Genomic DNA, 18,545 nt, shown 5'->3' with positions numbered 1-18,545 from the left:
TAATGATGGTGTTGGAGTTGTTCCTGGCCATGCAGTCATGGGTGAACAGTGAGTACAGGAGGGGACTGAGCACGCACCCCTGAGGGGCCCCTATGTTGAGGATCAGCGTGGCAGATGTGTGGTTACCTATCCTTACCACCAGGTGGGAAAGAGCTGTGTGGAGTGCAACAGAGATTGCGTCATCTGTAGATCTGTTGGTGAGGTATGCAAATTGGAGTGGGTCTATGGTTTCTGGGATAATGGTGTTGATGTGAGCCATGACCAGCCTTTTAAAGCACTTCATGGCTACCTGTTTTGCAATGTATATTCATGTTTCATTGCATGATTGGACTTCCAACTATATGATGTTCTTTTGACCAAATATGTTGTTTTTAATGTTTATATGCTGTTGTTCATGATATGTAGTTGCAATCTTTGGCTACCAGCCTGATGACCATACCATCACATTTCTATGAGTTTCTGATAAAAAACAATGGTTCCCTCTACATCAGATTTAACCACTGAGAGTGTCAGGTTTCTTCAAAATCGAACCCAGAAGCAGACCAGGACAAGGAGAGTAGGAAGAAGGTGAGTATTTATTTACAAGTGAAAGTGAATGGTTAGATATATCCAGGTGGCGTAGCGGGCAGCGGTGGTGAGTTGATGGGAGTAAATAGGTGGATCCAATGGGGAAGCGGAATCCGACGACGACCAGGCGGGAATGGGGTAAATGATCCGGGTGAGTAACTGAAGACAAAACAAACGGAGGTAAGTTTAAGGCAAGCAATACGTAACAAACAACAAAACAAATTCTATCCAACTTGAGGCTGATACTCTGGCACAACATACTGTTCATGGCTAACGATCCGGCAGGGAATGGATGTCAGGTCCGGGCTTATGAAGAGGAGAGATGATGATCAGGACCAGGTGTGCAGATAGCTGATGGGATACAGGTGCGGGTAATCAGAAACCCCAACTGGCTACATTGCCCGGCAACCAGACAGACGGCGTTCCAGGACGCCGGAAAAAACACTCCAGGACAGAACATAGGCAAAAAACAGACTCAGGAAACGGGATTCGTGACAGAGAGAATCTGTATGACGGGAGGGCAAAGCCCCATTGGCAATCGGAAGGCTGTGGTGGTTAATTTCTTTAATATCAAATAGAGAGACAAACTTAACACACAAGTCAGAGTTATACTTAAACTAAATCTTTAATAATAAGAGCTTTGCAATAGCTATGACTTTCAACGATTCACCATTTCTATTGAACCATTGAAAGTGTCAACACAATGGCTACTGAGATCTTTTATAGCAAAGATACAACTGTCACATTCTGACCTTAGTTATTTTGTTATGTCTTTGTTTTAGTTTGGTCAGGGCGTAAGTTGGGTGGGTTGTCTATGTTCCTTTTTCTATGTTGTGTTTTGCGTTTGGCCTGGTATGGTGCTCACTCAGAGGCAGGTGTCGTTAGTTGTCTCTGATTGAGAATCATACTTAGGTAGCCATTTCCCACTTGTGTTTGGTGGGTGATTATTTTCTGTTATGTGTTTGTCACCTTTCAGAACTGTTTCGTTGCGTTTCTCCTTTGTTATTTTGTTTAGTGTTCTCGGTTTAATAAATATTTGATGAACACTTACCACGCTGCGCTTTGGTCCTCACCTCATTCCAACGACGAGCGTGACAGAATCACCCACCAACCAAGGACCAAGCAGCGTGTTAACGGGCAGCGGCCGAAAACGCAAGACTCCTGGGCATGGGAGGAGATTTTGGATGGCAAAGGACCCTGGGCACAGGCTGGGGAATATCGCCGCCCCAAGGCAGAGCTGGAGGCAGCTAAAGCTGAGCGGTGGTGATATGAGGAGGCAGCACGGCAGCGGGGCTGGGACGAGAGGCAGCCCCAACAATTTATTGGGAAGGGGGCACATGGGGAGTGTGGGGAGTGTGGCTAAGTCAGGTAGGAGACCTGCGCCAACTCCCCGTGCTTACCGTGGAGAGAGGTGGACCGGGCATACACCGTGCTATGCCGTGAGGCGCACGGTGTCCCCGGTGCGCAGGCATAGCCCGGTGCGTTACATTGCAGCTCCTTGTATCGGCCGGGCTAGAGTGGGCATCAAGCCAGGTGCCATGAAGCCGGCTCAGCGCATCTGGTCTCCAGTGCGTCTCCTCGGGCCGGGGTACATGGCACCAGCCCTGCGCATGGTATCCCCGGTTCGCCAGCACAGCCCAGTGCGGTCTATTCCACCTCGCTGCACTGGCCTGGCTACGGGGAGCATCCAGCCAGGTAGGGTTGTACAGCCTCAGTGCTCGAGAACCTCCAATGCGCCTCCACAGTTCGGTCTATCTGGTGCCTCCTCCACGGTCCGGTCTAGCCGGTGCCTCCTCCACACACCAGGCCTCCGGTGGCAGCCCCCCGCACCAGGCTGTCTCTCCGTCTCCTCCCTACAGGTGCTCCCGCCTGTCCAGAGCTGCCGGATTCTCCCGCCTGTCCGGAGCTGCTGGAGTATCCCACCTGTCCGGAGCTGCCGGAGTCTCCCGCCTGTCCGGAGCTGCCGGAGTCTCCCGCCTGTCCGGAGCTACCGGAGTCTCCCGTCAAATCGGGACTCGTGGCTAGGGTCTACAGTCCAAGGTCGGCGCCGAGGGTCGCCGCTCTAAAGAGGCCACGGAGGCAGGTTGGAGGCTGACAAAGACTATGGTGGAGTGGGGTCCACGTCCCGCGTCGGAGCCGCCACAGCAGACAGACACCCACCCAGACCCTCCCCCATGGGGGGAGGGGGAGGGGGGGGGGACTGTCACGTTCTGACCTTAGTTCTTTTGTTTTGTCTTTGTTTTAGTATGGTCAGGGCGTGAGTTCCTTTTCTCTGTGTTCCTTTTCTATGTTGTGTTTTGTGTTTGGCATGGTATGGTTCTCAATCTGAGGCAGGTGTCGTTAGTTGTCTCTGATTGAGAATCATACTTAGGTAGCCTTTTTTTGTGTTTCATGGGTGATTGTTTTCTGTTATGTGTTTGTCACCTTTTCAGAACTGCTTCGTTTCGTTTCTCTTTTGTTATTTTGTTTAGTGTTCTCGGTTTAATAAATATATGATGAACACTTACCACGCTGCGCTTTGGTCCTCACCTCATTCCAACGATGAGCGTGACAACACCCCTCTCAACCTACATGACGAACAACAGATACATGGAATGGTCACAAGGTTAAGATTTGTATGAAAGGTATCTATAATACATAGCAGACAGCAACTGTTGTGTCAACAGTTTTCATTGTATAGACCAGTGTCTGGTCCTCCTACTCCAAACTGGAACCATCTCACCCTGGTATGGTATAGCACAAAAACATTACCTCATGTTCTCTGGAATGCTCTTTAGGTTTAATCACCCAAAGACATCGTAAATCTCCTCTGTCAGTGTTATCTCATAGAGGCCCAACCTCAGTAGAACACACACATAATAGTTAACAGAACACTATTCTGTCGAATAAAACAACCATTATAATGCAATACAAGCATTATAACATAATCTTGCAATTTCCACGACAAGGCCTGCATGACCAACCGGTACTTCTCCAGGGATGGAGAGAAAGTCACCGAGGCCATTGAGGAGGGTAGATGGTGATGGAATAGTTTAGGTTGGCATGGATACTAACTCAAAAACTGTAGATGTACATTGTGATAACACTTTATAGAATAGCCTACATACATAATGCATGGATGATGCTGTTGTAATAGGTTGTGACTAGATGGTATACAGCCAATGACGAGTTTTCAAATGAACTAACATGAGAGTTTGGACTTAATTTTGGATTGAGTTGGATTCAGATTTCACTGTTAGTTTTACGCACAACATAATTGTGCAGTTTCAGTTAATAAAACTGACGATTGTTTATTTTTGATGAAATTACTGATGATGAGGGTTCTGTTGCTTGTCTGCATGTGCTTGCTGTAACTGTCACCTCCTAATGTCATCCCCCTGTCATCCTAGGTAGCTAGTTCCACAGTAGTTGTAGAATGAAGGACATTGTGTCCCGGTGTTGTTGCCATTCATGTTCACCCCATTGGGTAGACTGTATCACGGTGACATCTAGATGCTTACCAGTGTGAGTTATTTCTCTGGTAGTACAAGACATAAATCCTAGAAAAAAATAAACACAAATTGTCCACGTTATACTAGCTACCGGCGACTCAGTAAAAGTACAGCTGTCCAGTGGGAAGCACAATGCCGGTGCACTGGTCATTCACACTGGCTTGGCGTGTTGTCGTTATTGCCCTCTGTCAGCTAATTGTCATCGTCTCGTGACTCATAGTTAGCTAACTGACCTAACTCTCTAGCTAGCTGTTGCCAAAGTAACAGAAACTGGCAAATCGCACAGCGAGAGAATGGCAATTTTTGCGTCACTTCCGTAGCTTTATACCATCTAGCCATAACTGTTGTAAAGCGTTGCAAGACTTGTTATGAGCATGTATAAGCCCCTTATGTCTTATAAACAGGCATTGCTGCAGCAACCATGTTTGCATCTGGAGATGTGGAGAACCAGCTGTCCGACACACAGCTGAAAGTAGCTTTTGACGGGGACGCAGTCCTCTTCTCTGACGAGTCGGAGATCATCGTGAAACAACACGGCCTGGACACGTTCTTTGAGCACGAGAAGGAATTCGAGAACAAACCACTTGCACAGGTGATCATGAGAGGACTCTGAAGCAGAATACGTCTCCATATTATGTTAGCTTTTGACATGGCCGTTTGTGTCAGATTTAACTAACTATCCCACTATGCCTAATACTAGACCTAACCCTTTCCTTATGCCTACCAAGTTGTTGCATATCGAAAGACCATCTATAATAGGGGGCTAGCCCAATAAAGTGGAACCCATTTATGTATTATATGCTTTGATTTTGGACAAAAGTAAAAAAATATGTCTCATTGTTTCTCTCAGGGTCCCTTGAAGTGTTTCCTGGAGGCGCTGGGGAAGCTCCAGAGAAAGTTCTACGCCAAGAACGAGCGTATGACCTGCCCCATTCGTACCTACCTGGTAACAGCCCGCAGTGCAGCCAGCTCAGGGGCCCGTGTCCTCAAGACCCTCAGGAGCTGGGGCCTGGAGATCGACGAAGCCCTGTTCCTAGCCGGGGCCCCCAAAGGGCCTCTCCTGCAGAAGATCCGGCCCCACATATTCTTTGACGACCAGATGTTCCACATCGAGGGAGCCAAGGAGCTGGGGACCATCGCTGCACACGTGCCTTATGGGATCGGACAGAAGTATCACAAGGGGGAACTTATTGAGCAGCCTGACAAAGATGTCAAAGACAAGAAGTAAAGAGCCTCCTAGTGGTGGGGAGATATCATACGTTATGCAAATGCTTAGTTGCACACAACCCTGTCATCAGCTGTAGGACCTTTATTGTTTATCAGAATTTTATATTATTTCTCTTTTTTACACATTATTACAAACATCTTTATCAGATAATATTGTATCAACAGGAGAAAAAAACACATTGTTTAGGACTGTAGATGTAATACTCACATCAGGGACCAATGTCACCTAATGTTCTCTGTCATGAGGAGAGAAAGGATCACTTTCCTACAATCCTCATCACCATCACATTGTAGTCTTTAATAGTATTTGGTCAAATATGTATTTTTTTTTAATGAAAATGTCATAGGGTGTTCAAATTTTACACATGAAAGTATATTTAGAAAAGTGTATTTTATATCTTTAGATATGTGCACTTTAGTGCACTAACAAGGTAGAATGGTTATTGATATGAAGCGCTGAAAAACTATATGCGTTTTGGTTTTACTGCACACCATACAAAACAGACATTAACACATTATTTATTTATTATTTACACTTAGATGCAGTCGGGATCTTAAGCACTTACAAACTCGTACCATATTATACGAATTGGAATTCGTCAAATTTTCGAATTGCAAACATTTAAAAAAAATATTTTGCAGGACATGACATATCATACAAAATGGATGATGTAGTACACAATTGTGCATATTTTTTGGGGACCCATTTTGGCTCGTGAGCACGACTTTAAAAACTATTGTCTGAAATGTACTAAACTTTAAAAGCAACACTTTAATATTCAATAATTATATTATTTTTGCTATCCATGCATTGTTCTAGTCTATTCCATTTTCTTATTCCATTTAAAAATATTTGTTTTTAGATGCAAGAAACCTCACCTTGCTCTTAGTAAAGCTGAATTAGGCTATATGTTATATCAAAACCTCAAGCAAGCTAGTTCAACATACCTGTTCCACTAGTAAAATGTTACATGTCGGGTATTTTGTTACATATAGTTTACAGTTGAATATACAGTATGTATAAGGACAGTCTATATTGTATGTTGAACATTAACTATTTCTATTTTTTCTTCTTTGTGTGTTAACACATATTTTAGGAATGATTCAAATGTCTATTTTTAAGAATATCCAGTCTGTATTTTTTCACTTTTAACTTAACATAAAGATTTATCATGTGCATATTGCAGTAAGGTTAAATAAAGGTTTAAAATAGATGTGAATGGTTGATTCATGTTTTTATGTATTATCCACACATTGATACAAACCCGATTGAGATGTTGTGGCAGGACCTGAAACAAGAAGTTCATCCTCAGAAACCCACAAATATCGCTGAGTTAAAGCAGTTCTGCATGGAAGAGTGGGCCAACATTCCTCCACAGTGATGTGAGAGGCTGAACAACAACTACAGGAAATGTTTGGTTGTGGTCATTGCAGCAAAATGTGGCACAAGCAGTTATTGATTGTAAGGGGGTAATTACTTTATCACACGGGGACATTGGGTGTTGTATAACTGTTTATAAAAAAAATAAAATCAGTATCACATTTTTTATTATTTGCTCCTTTTATCTCATTTTAGGTTTTGGTTGAAGATGTGTAAAAGATTTGTAAAAATAGAGAAAATCAGAAAGGGGGAAATACTTTTTCAGGGCACTGAATATAATGTGTGGATTCCCCTAGAGTCTGAATGTTAGGAGATGATCACACATGAATAGTGTATCTGTTGGTTATATGTGTGTCGTATGTGTCAGGATGGGGATCCATTGGGGATGTCAACAACACTTGACTGTATCCTGCTCCCAGGGGGCTAGCATGTGGCACGCCTTTAGACTGTGTTACATAGTAGTGACACACACACACAGTGATATGGCTGCATAATGTCAACAGGAAACTGATATGATAATGACATGTCTATTTATAGCTTCCTAAGGACCAGCATTTACACTTTGTTCACTCTAATAGACAGTTGTTTTTGATCTTAATCTCTGAGGACATACATGCCACTGTGTTAGTTCCTGTTTTCCCTTTGAGAGACATTCTGGGCTTTTCAATGATATCACGTGTGACCTGGATAACTTTATCTTTCTGTTTTTAAAAAATGGCTGCCAACTTAATTAGAACAGTTTATGGTAAGAAGAAAGGTAAGGCCGGAATTCAATTTGATCGTGCTTTGTCAGCAATGCAGGTTCTAAAGGCAATGTGCCCACGTTCGTGGAGACCATATTCACAGTAAACACGACATATGTCGACTAATGGCGCATTTTCCAAATGTACAATCAGATTAAATCCTGGCCTAAGTGTGTGTCGTTGTGTCATTATATTATTTGTTAGTTTGATATTCTATTCTGCTTCTAGCAAATAAAATATCTCAGATAGTATGGTGAGTTTTCAGAGCAGTGTAATATTTGATTCAATACAATTAGAGCAAAATAAGAGCTTGTTTATACTGTAATGTCCTCTTTACTGTACATCAGGATGTGTCAACTATGTTTTCTACACTGTACCCTTTTACTGTACATCAGGATGTCAGCTATGTTTTCTATACTGTCCTCTTTACTGTACATCAGGATGTGTCAATGTTTTCTACACTGTACCCTTTCACTGTACATCAGGATGTGTCTATGTTTTCTACACTGTACCCTTTCACTGTAATGTAAAATGGTTCATATGTTCTATTGACCTATTCCTTATGTTCACTACAGAGCACATACAATAAAACATAAAAAAATATGCTATTTCTTTACAAACTAGTGTACTAAATATAGCTCTGTACACACTTGTGCATATTGTTCAGTGGATTTTACAGTGGCTTTACATTTCCTTAGTACGCTGATTTTCTAGTTTACCCTACTTTGGGACAGGAATGTTCTGCTAACATACATTTCTTATTCAGTTAAGCAAACAAGGAATTGTATTGCAGTTGGTATGTCTTTTTGTCAGATCAGGTTGGGTATAATCCATTTGCTGTATCTCCCTGCTTACAATGTCATCACGTATTTCATTTTCTCTTCTGTTTCCTCATTTCTTGTCACGCCCTGATCTGTTTTACCTGTCCTTGTGCTTGTCTCCACCCCCTCCAGGTGTCGCCCATCTTCCCCATTATCCCCAGTGTATTTATACCTGTGTTTTCTGTCTGCCTGTTGCCAGTTCGTCTTGTTTGTTCAAGTCAACCAGCACTTCTCTTGTTTTCTCGTCCTCCTGGTGTCGAGCCTTGCCTGTCCAGACTGAGCCTGCCTGTTGTCCTGTGCCTTTGTCCCTACTCTGGATTACCGACCTCTGCCTGACCTGACCTGGGCCTGCCTGTCGTCCTATACCTTGGCCCCACTACTCTGGATTATCGACCCCTGCCTGCCATGACCTGTAGTTTCCCTGCCCCGGTTGTTACAATAAACATTGTTACTTCAACACAGTGTGCCAGTTCATCTTGTACGTTCAAGTCAACCAGCATGTTATTTTTTTTTTGCCTGTCCACAACGATTCTCTTGCCTACCCCTTTTGGATTGTGAATAAACATCTTGTACTCTAACCATCTGCCTCCTGTGTTTGCATCTGGGTCTCGCCTTGTGTACTTATAATAATATAGTAATTTTCTCAACTATGGAAATGATTTCATTATTGACAGATGACTGCTATATATTTTTTACTTTGGTTGAGACAAGTTTGTTAATTGTTGTACTTAGAGTCCCTTTTGACTCCTTTCCTGTTTCAGTCAAAATCCAATCAACGGACCAGACATCCAGAATCTGTTTTAAGGCCAAATTCCACTCCATGTACTCATGTGTCATTGCCAAACAATGGAGCAACATGATTGTTTTGACAAAAAGGGGCAAGGATTGGAATGTTAGCACATACAGTACAAACTTGATTTGTCCAGGCTAGACCAGACAGTGGGTTCTCCTGAGTAACCACAGACCACAAAACAGATCCATTTACTTTTTTGTTGCTATATCTGGTTTAATGCATCATATTTCAGCCTGTGAAAACCAGTATATGTTTTAATTGTATACTGGTTCCTGAGAAGTAAATTAACTCAAAGTAAAATACATGCCGAAAGCCAGATGTATTTTAAAACCAACACAGTATTCTAAATTGTGGGTCTCAGCAAACTAAACTCTCTTGTTTGATCAACACAGCTATTTCTGTTGCAAAGACAAACTTCAATATTTACGTTCACACACTATTGTTTTTCAAACTCAATTCACAATTGAGCAAAAATGCTCATATATTTGAATTTTGCCTGTGACTTAATAAGGTAAATATCTTTGTATTTGTATTTATTATGGATCCCCATTAGATCCTACAAAGGCAGCATCTACTCTTCCTGGGGTTTATTATGGATCCCCAGTAGATCCAACAAAGGCAGCATCTACTCTTCCTGGGGTTTATTATGGATCCCCATTAGATCCTACAAAGGCAGCATCTACTCTTCCTGGGGTTTATTATGGATCCCCAGTAGATCCTACAAAGGCAGCATCTACTCTTCCTGGGGTTTATTATGGATCCCCATTAGATCCTACAAAGGCAGCATCTACTCTTCCTGGGGTTTATTATGGATCCCCAGTAGATCCAACAAAGGCAGCATCTACTCTTCCTGGGGTTTATTATGGATCCCCAGTAGATCCTACAAAGGCAGCATCTACTCTTCCTGGGGTCCAGCAAAATTAAGGCAGTTACACCATTTTTAAAAACAATACAATCACAACATATTTCACAACACGTTAAGTCTGTGCCCTCAGGCCTCTACTACCACATATCTACAACACAAAATCCATTTGTACATATGTGTATAGAGCATTTGTTATCGCGTGTGTGTGTATGCATGTCTGTGCCTGTGTTTGTGTCCCTTCACAGTCCCCGCTGTTCCATAAGGTGTATTTGTATCTGTTTTTTTTTTATCTAATTCTACTGCTTGCATCAGTTACTTGATGTGGAATAGAGTTCCATGAACTCATGGCTCTATGTAGTACTGTCTGCTCTGGACCTGGGGACTGTGAAGACACCTCTGGTGGCATGTCTTGTGGGGTATGCATGGGTGTCCGAGCTGTGTGCAAGTAGTTCAAACAGACAGCTCGGTGCAGTCAACATGTCAACTGTAGTCCACACAACTGAACCGTAGTCCATGTGCAACAAAACTAGGGCCTGTAGGACCTGCCTTTTTGATAGTGCTGTTAAGAAGGGCAGAGCAGTGCCTTATTATGGACAGACTTCTCCCCATCTTAGATACTGTTGTATCAATATGTTTTGATCATGACAGTTTTTAATCTAGGGTTACTCCAAGCAGTTTAGTCACCTCAACCTGCTCAATTTCCACATTATTCACTACAATATTTAGTTGAGGTTTAGGGTTTAGAAAATGATTTGACCTAAATAAAAGGCGTTAGTTTTGAAAAAAATATTTATGACTTAACTTATTCCTTGCTACCCATTCTGAAACTAACTGCAGCTCTTTGTAATTTCAGTCGCTGTAGTAGCTGACGTGTATAGTGTTGAGTCATCTGCATACATAGACACTCTGGCTTTACTCAAGGCCAGTGGCATGTTGTTAGTAAAGATGGAAAAAGTAAGGGGACTAGACAGCTGCCCTGGGGAATTCTACCTGGATTATGTTTGTAATTTCAGTCGCTGTAGTAGCTGACGTGTATAGTGTTGAGTCATCTGCATACATAGACACTCTGGCTTTACTCAAGGCCAGTGGCATGTTGTTAGTAAAGATGGAAAAAGTAAGGGGACTAGACAGCTGCCCTGGGGAATTCTACCTGGATTATGTTTGTAATTTCAGTCGCTGTAGTAGCTGACGTGTATAGTGTTGAGTCATCTGCATACATAGACACTCTGGCTTTACTCAAGGCCAGTGGCATGTTGTTAGTAAAGATGGAAAAAGTAAGGGGACTAGACAGCTGCCCTGGGGAATTCTACCTGGATTATGTTTGTAATTTCAGTCGCTGTAGTAGCTGACGTGTATAGTGTTGAGTCATCTGCATACATAGACACTCTGGCTTTACTCAAGGCCAGTGGCATGTTGTTAGTAAAGATGGAAAAAGTAAGGGGACTAGACAGCTGCCCTGGGGAATTCTACCTGGATTATGTTTGTAATTTCAGTCGCTGTAGTAGCTGACGTGTATAGTGTTGAGTCATCTGCATACATAGACACTCTGGCTTTACTCAAGGCCAGTGGCATGTTGTTAGTAAAGATGGAAAAAGTAAGGGGACTAGACAGCTGCCCTGGGGAATTCTACCTGGATTATGTTTGTAATTTCAGTCGCTGTAGTAGCTGACGTGTATAGTGTTGAGTCATCTGCATACATAGACACTCTGGCTTTACTCAAGGCCAGTGGCATGTTGTTAGTAAAGATGGAAAAAGTAAGGGGACTAGACAGCTGCCCTGGGGAATTCTACCTGGATTATGTTTGTAATTTCAGTCGCTGTAGTAGCTGACGTGTATAGTGTTGAGTCATCTGCATACATAGACACTCTGGCTTTACTCAAGGCCAGTGGCATGTTGTTAGTAAAGATGGAAAAAGTAAGGGGACTAGACAGCTGCCCTGGGGAATTCTACCTGGATTATGTTGGAGAGTCTTCCATTAAAGAACACCCTCTGTGTTCTGTTAGACAGGTAACTCTTTATCCACAATATAGCAGGGGGAGTAAAGCCATAACACATACCTTTTTCCAGCAGCAGACTATGATCGAAAATGTCAAAAGACTCACTGTGTAACAAGACAGCACCCACCATCTTTTTATAGTCAATTTCTCTCAGCCAATCATCAGTCATTTGTGTATCTGCTGTGCTTGTTGAATGTCCTTCCCTATAAATGTGCTGAAAGTCTTGTCAATTTTTTCATTGTAAAATAGCATTGTATCTGGTCAAAAAAAAAATTCCAAAAGTTTACTAAGGGTTGGTGACAGGCTGATTGGTCGGCTATTTGAGCCAGTGAAGGAGGCTTTACTATTCTTAGGTAACAGAATGAGTTTTGCTTCCCTCCAGACCTGAGCGCCCGCTTTCTCGTAGGCTTAAATTGAAGATATGAAGACATTTTTTAATTTCTCATCAATCCACTGGGATTTAACAGTTTTTACAGTAATTTTCTTAATGGGTGCATGCTTATTAGTAACTGGAAAAAGGAATTTCATGTGTCAAGAGCAGCATCTGTTTGCGCCTCATTACACACCACAGACCAACAAATATTCTTTACATCAACAACATACAGTAGGAATCACTACAAAACCTCTTGTATGACCTCTTATACACTATATTAGGCTCAGCCTTTGGAACTTTGGTTTTCCTAGAAATGGCTACTATATTGAGATCACTACATCTGATGGATTTGGATACTGCTTTAAAGCAGCAGGTAGCCTTGTGGTTAGAGCGTTGGAATCGTAAACGAAAGGTTGGAAGATCAAATCCCCGAGCTGACAAGGTCAAAGGTCTGCCATTCTGCTCTTGAACAAGGCAGTTAACCCACTGTTCCTATGCTGTCATTGAAAATAAGAATTTGTTATTTACTGACTTGCTGAGTTAAATATATATATTTCTGCAGCATCATTAAAGATGTGATCAATACATGTTGAAGATGTCATTCCTGTGCTGTTTTTAACTACCCTGGTAGGTTGACTGATAACCGGAAGCAGGTTTCAGGCACTGGTTACAGTTTGAAGCTTTTTCTTGAGTGGGCAGTTTGATGAAAGCCAGTCAATATTTAAATCAACCAGAAAATATACCTCTCTATTGATATCACATACATTATCAAGCATTTCACAGATGTTATCCAGATACTGACTTTTAGCACTTGGTGGTCTATGGCAACTTCCCACAAGAATGGGCTATAGGTGAGGCAGATGAACCTGTAGCCATAGTTCTTCAGCAGTATTCAACACGAGATCCTCTCTAAGCTTTCCAGAAATGTGGTTCTAATTGGCAACACCTCCACCTTTGGCATTTCTGTATTTTCTGTGGATGCTATAACCATGTATTGCTATCATCAAAGGTATTATCGAAGTGAGTTTCAGAGATTGTCAGAATATGAATGTCATCTGTTACTAGCAACATTGATTTCATGAACCTCGTGTCTTCACACTTCTTAAGGCCAGGGGGCACTATTTTCACATCCGGATGAAAAGTGTGCCCAAAGTAAACTGCCTGCTACTCAGGCCCAGAAGCTAGGATATGCATATAATTGGTTGATTTGGATAGAAAACACTCTAAAGTTTCTAAAACTGTTAAACGTATGTCTGTCAGTATAACAGAACTTATTTGGCAGACGAAACCCAGAGGACAAACCATCCAGGAATGTTTTTTTGAGGTCACTCTCTTTTCAATGGGTTTTTCTATGTGAATCTAGATTTCTAAGGCACTTGCTTGCAGTTCCTATTGCTTCCACTAGATGTCAACAGTCTAGAAATTGGTTGATGTTTTTCCATTGAGAAATGAGAAGTAGCCATTTCCTTTCTGGGTGGATAGCCAAGTGTACTGTTGTGGTTGGGGCGCACGATCTGAAAGCTCGCTCCACTTTGTTTTCGTCCGATATTGAACATAGTTTATTCCGTCTTAAATGTTATCGATTATTTGCGTTTAAAAATACCTAAAGTTGGATTAGAAAAGTTGTTTGAAATGTTTGGACCAAGTTTAAGGTAACTTATTAGATACTTTGTAGTCATGTTGCGCAAGTTGGAACCGGTGTATTTTCTGAATCAAACGCGCCAAATAAATGGACATTTTGGGGATATAACGATGGAATTTATAAAACAAAAGGTCCATTTGTGCAGGGGCAAAAATCTGATATCAACTTTGGAGGGGACAATTACATTACATTTTCTCAAGAGCAATTCCTGAGGGGGACACCAAAAGTAGTGCTGTAACACAGCCTACGTTGTAATATGTTAAATGTATATTGAGGAACCATATTATTACTTTTTTTTAAATTACTTTATAACTGGATAATTGATAGGTACAGTAGTTAACTGAAGGGTTGTCCCAACTTGTTCAAATGTTTAAATCACTATAATACTACTGTCACGTTCTGACCAATTACTTTGCAGACAGAGTTCAGTGTGTCAAATCGGAGGGCATGCTGTCCGGTCCTCTGGCAGTCTCTATGGGGGTGCCACAGGGTTCAATTCTCGGGCCGACTCTTTTCTCTGTATATATCAATGATGTTTCTCATGCTGCGGGCGATTCCCTGATCCACCTCTACGCAGACGACACCATTCTATATACTTCCGGCCCGTCCTTGGACAATGTGCTATCTAACCTCCAAATGAGCTTCAATGCCATACAGCACTCCTTCCGTGGCCTCCAACTGCTCTTAAACGCTAGTAAAACCAAATGCATGCTTTTCAACCGTTCGCTGCCTGCACCCGCACGCCTGACCAGCATCACCACCCTGGATGGTTCCGACCTTGAATATGTGGACATCTATAAGTACCTAGGTGTCTGGCTAGACTCTAAACTCTCCTTCCAGACCCATATCAAACATCTCCAATCGAAAATCAAATCAAGAGTCGGCTTTCTATTCCGCAACAAAGCCTCGTTCACTCACGCCGCCAAACTTACCCTAGTAAAACTGACTATCCTACCGATCCTCGACTTCGGCGATGTCATCTACAAAATTGCTTCCAACACTCTACTCAGCAAACTGGATGCAGTTTATCACAGTGCCATCCGTTTTGTCACTAAAGCACCTTATACCACCCACCACTGCGACTTGTATGCTCTAGTCGTCTGGCCCTCGCTACATATTCGTCGCCAGACCCACTGGCTCCAGGTCATCTACAAGTCCATGCTAGGTAAAGCTCCGCCTTATCTCAGTTCACTGGTTACGATGGCAACACCCATCCGTAGCACGCGCTCCAGCAGGTGTATCTCACTGATCATCCCTAAAGCCAACACCTCATTTGGCCGCCTTTCGTTCCAGTTCTCTGCTGCCTGTGACTGGAACGAATTGCAAAAATCGCTGAAGTTGGAGACTTTTATCTCCCTCACCAACTTCAAACATCTGCTATCTGAGCAGCTAACCGATCGCTGCAGCTGTACATAGTCTATTGGTAAATAGCCCACCCATTTTCACCTACCTCATCCCCATACTGTTTTTATTTATTTATTTTTATTTTTCTGCTCTTTTGCACACCAATATCTCTACCTGTACATAACCATCTGATCATTTATCACTCCAGTGTTAATCTGCATAATTGTAATTATTTGCCTACCTTCTCATGCCTTTTGCACACAATGTATATATAGACTCCCCTTTTTTCTACTGTGTTATTGACTTGTTAATTGTTTACTCCATGTGTAACTCTGTGTTGTCTGTTCACACTGCTATGCCTTATCTTGGCCAAGTCGCAGTTGCAAATGAGAACTTGTTCTCAACTAGCCTACCTGGTTAAATAAAGGTGAAATAAAAAAATAAATAAAAAAATAAATAAAAAAAAATTTTCCTTTGTTTTGTATTTATTTAGTATGGTCAGGGCGTGAGTTGGGTGGGCAGTCTATGTTTGATTTTCTATGATTTGGGGATTTCTATGTTTCGGCCTAGTATGGTTCTCAATCAGAGGCAGGTGTCATTAGTTGTCTCTGATTGAGAATCATACTTAGGTAGCCTGGGTTGCACTGTTTGTTTGTGGGTGATTGTCTATGTTGATTGCTTGTTTCAGCGCAGTTCGCATTAGCTACACGGTTGTTATTTCGTTTATTGTTTTTGTATAGGGTTTCAGTGTTCAGTGTTTTCTTTATTAAAATTAATGATGAACACATACCACGCCGCATTTTGGTCCTCCGATCCATCTCGCCTCTCCTCTTCAGATGAAGAGGAGGACGGCCGTGACAACTACTACTAATAATAGTTATAGCAGTGTTCCTTATCAGTCCAGTATGTATTCAGGTATTTGTATTTACAACCAGCAATACCAAGAAAGGGCAGTAGGTGGTAATGGTACTGTACACTGTGTGTGGGTGCAGTTTTCATAAATACAATGAACGTGGTGTGATGTCATCTAAAATAATCTCCATTGAGAACCATCACAAAGTTGGTCTCCGTATTGAATTGAATTTTAATTTGACTTTTTCTGATACATTTATATAGTCATTAAATATGTGCCACTGGCCTGAGTCTACTACAACAGCTTTACAAGAACAAAAAGCTCAAAATAAGTACAATTCTAAAAGTGAAAGAACTACCTCAATGAATAACCCCAAAAAATCTAACAAAATATCCTTCAAAAATACTGATTTATTGTTCAGTCAGTGTCTCAACTCTTCAAACAGCAACTATGGACAAGTATGTCACACAAAGTATGCAATTTTAAATAAGAATAACAAAATAAATAGTATGTGTACTGTCATGTACTAAAAACTGAAAACTACTAAACAAAAGAACAAATATACTATACACCTGTGGTTCTCAAACAGGGGTCCGTGGACCCCTATTGGTCAGTGGTGTAATTACAAGGGTTCCGTGAAATAAAAAAGTGTAATGAACGTATTCATCACCACACGGATTCCAGTAACTTTACCTATAATATAGAGGGGGTGGAGGTCCCTGAGGACCACTCAAAACCTTGCCTGCCTTGCCTCAAAATATGCAGGGGTTCCAGTACCCAAAAAAGGTTGAGAACCACTGCTACACACACTACTGAACAAAAGAACCGAACATTTGTCCAGCCTGTCTTTATGTACATTATAGACAACTACGCCATTCAGTCTCTCTTGGCCCATGCTAGCCTGTAGCCAAGTCTTTCACCTGCGGAGTGCACTGAAACTCCTCTCAGCCTCACATGAAGACACTGGCACCACAAACAAAAAATTCTGATCAGCACCTCAAGTTGGTCAACCAACCCCCACACCTCCACTGGAAGCTTCCTGAGGACCTCTGCTGCCTCTCTACTGCTGCTACAGGGGTATTTGTTTCAAAAGAGAGGCAACTGCACTGAAAGAGAATCTATGTTCAGCTCTGGGTACTGATCTAGAGACTCATCCAATTGCCCCGTGAGAAGCGCTCTTTCCAACGTTTGCAGGACATTTAGATTGTCCTGGTCAAAACAGTCGCCAAACTGAACCTCCACACCATCCAACACTTAAAAAAATTCTGCCCTACAGTGATCCACTGTTTTGCCAGCAAATCGTCTTGAGTGTGTCTCAATGGAGTCAATCAATGTTGTTGCTTTCTCATACAGTGCTAGGTAGCTTTCATAACTTATTCTGTTAACCCCATGCAGAAGATAATTGAACACTGATTGGATTTCACTGGTGTGCTTTTACAGTTACAAAGTGGCGGTGGGTTTGGCAGTTTTGACGTGCTGTGAATTTTACAATGGCTTTTCTCCAGTTCCTAAATCCTGCACTAATGAAGGCAGCATCTGCTCTTTGGCCAATAGATGGCTGGCTTGAAAACCCTTGGCTACAGTGAAAACACAACACTCCTTTTACTGATGGATTATAAGGTAGCCAGGGGAAATTGCAAAGCCATCTTTCTTGAAACGTCAACAGTCTGTTGGCAAGAGTTTGCGGTTCTATAAATTGTGGGTGTGGCTGATATGGTTTTGTGCCATAACTGAGGTAACTGGACAATGCTGTGCCACTGTTCCCTATACTGGTGCTGCTGGCAACAAGGTTGACACCTGGTCCTGCCGTAGATGTGAAACCGTCCTGAAGTCTCTCTCCCTGGCTCTTCCCCTTTCACCACACTCACTGCCTCACAGTCTGAATCCTAGAAAATAAATAAGGTGTTTGCTGTACTCCTAACTACCGGTACCCAAAACGACACAATTAATCACAACAGCAATACCATTGCCTTAAACAAATCTTAGTTCAGTCACCAGTTTAAGTTGAGAGTGGGGGTGTTTCCAATTATGTCCTATTTTACAAGTCTAAAAAACCTTTCATAATGTTGCCAAACAAAGACTCAACAAACTTACCTGAGACTCCCTGTCCCTCTGCCCATCTGTCCCCAGCTCTGCTGTCTGTGTGCCATCTGTCCCCAGCTCTGCTGTCTGTGTGCCATCTGTCCCCAGCTCCGCTGTCTGTGTGCCATCTGTCCCCAGCTCCGCTGTCTGTGTGCCATCTGTCCCCAGCTCTGCTGTCTGTGTGCCATCTGTCCCCAGCTCTGCTGTCCCTGCCCATCTGTCCCCATCTCTGCTGTCCCTGCCCATCTGTCCCCAGCTCTGCTGTCTGTGTGCCATCTGTTGCCTGATATGCCTAATGACATCATTGTGAAACATTTCTATTAGCATTTCACTTTCTTATTAGCATTTTATCAACTTGTTTTTGAG

The 18,545-nt window shown here is 42.3% G+C and overlaps 1 protein-coding gene and 1 long non-coding RNA gene across 2 annotated transcripts; one reads left to right on the top strand and one right to left on the bottom strand.

Annotated features, from left to right (window-relative positions):
• Nucleotides 1–557: 557 nt before the first annotated feature.
• LOC149984163 (uncharacterized) lies at nucleotides 558–3,134 on the bottom strand. Its single transcript, XR_016495473.1, has 2 exons — nucleotides 829–3,134; nucleotides 558–726 (listed from the first exon to the last, which is right to left on the bottom strand). It is a non-coding gene; the product is annotated as an uncharacterized LOC149984163 (long non-coding RNA).
• Nucleotides 3,135–3,792: 658 nt separating this feature from the next.
• On the top strand, nucleotides 3,793–6,499 carry LOC149984162 (cytosolic 5'-nucleotidase 1A-like). Its single transcript, XM_090233178.1, has 2 exons — nucleotides 3,793–4,650; nucleotides 4,909–6,499. Exons 1-2 carry the CDS (start codon nucleotides 4,480–4,482, stop codon nucleotides 5,284–5,286), a joined length of 549 nt encoding a protein of 182 aa, XP_090089304.1. The 5' UTR covers nucleotides 3,793–4,479; the 3' UTR covers nucleotides 5,287–6,499.
• Nucleotides 6,500–18,545: the final 12,046 nt, after the last annotated feature.

This window comes from Oncorhynchus mykiss, chromosome 4 (genome assembly GCF_057628025.1).
Source record: "Oncorhynchus mykiss isolate SJ-2025 chromosome 4, ASM5762802v1, whole genome shotgun sequence".
In the NCBI taxonomy this organism is placed as follows: domain Eukaryota; kingdom Metazoa; phylum Chordata; class Actinopteri; order Salmoniformes; family Salmonidae; genus Oncorhynchus; species Oncorhynchus mykiss.
The sequence above is the reverse complement of the archived record's forward strand: the minus strand, read 5'-3'. Positions and strand labels throughout refer to the sequence as shown.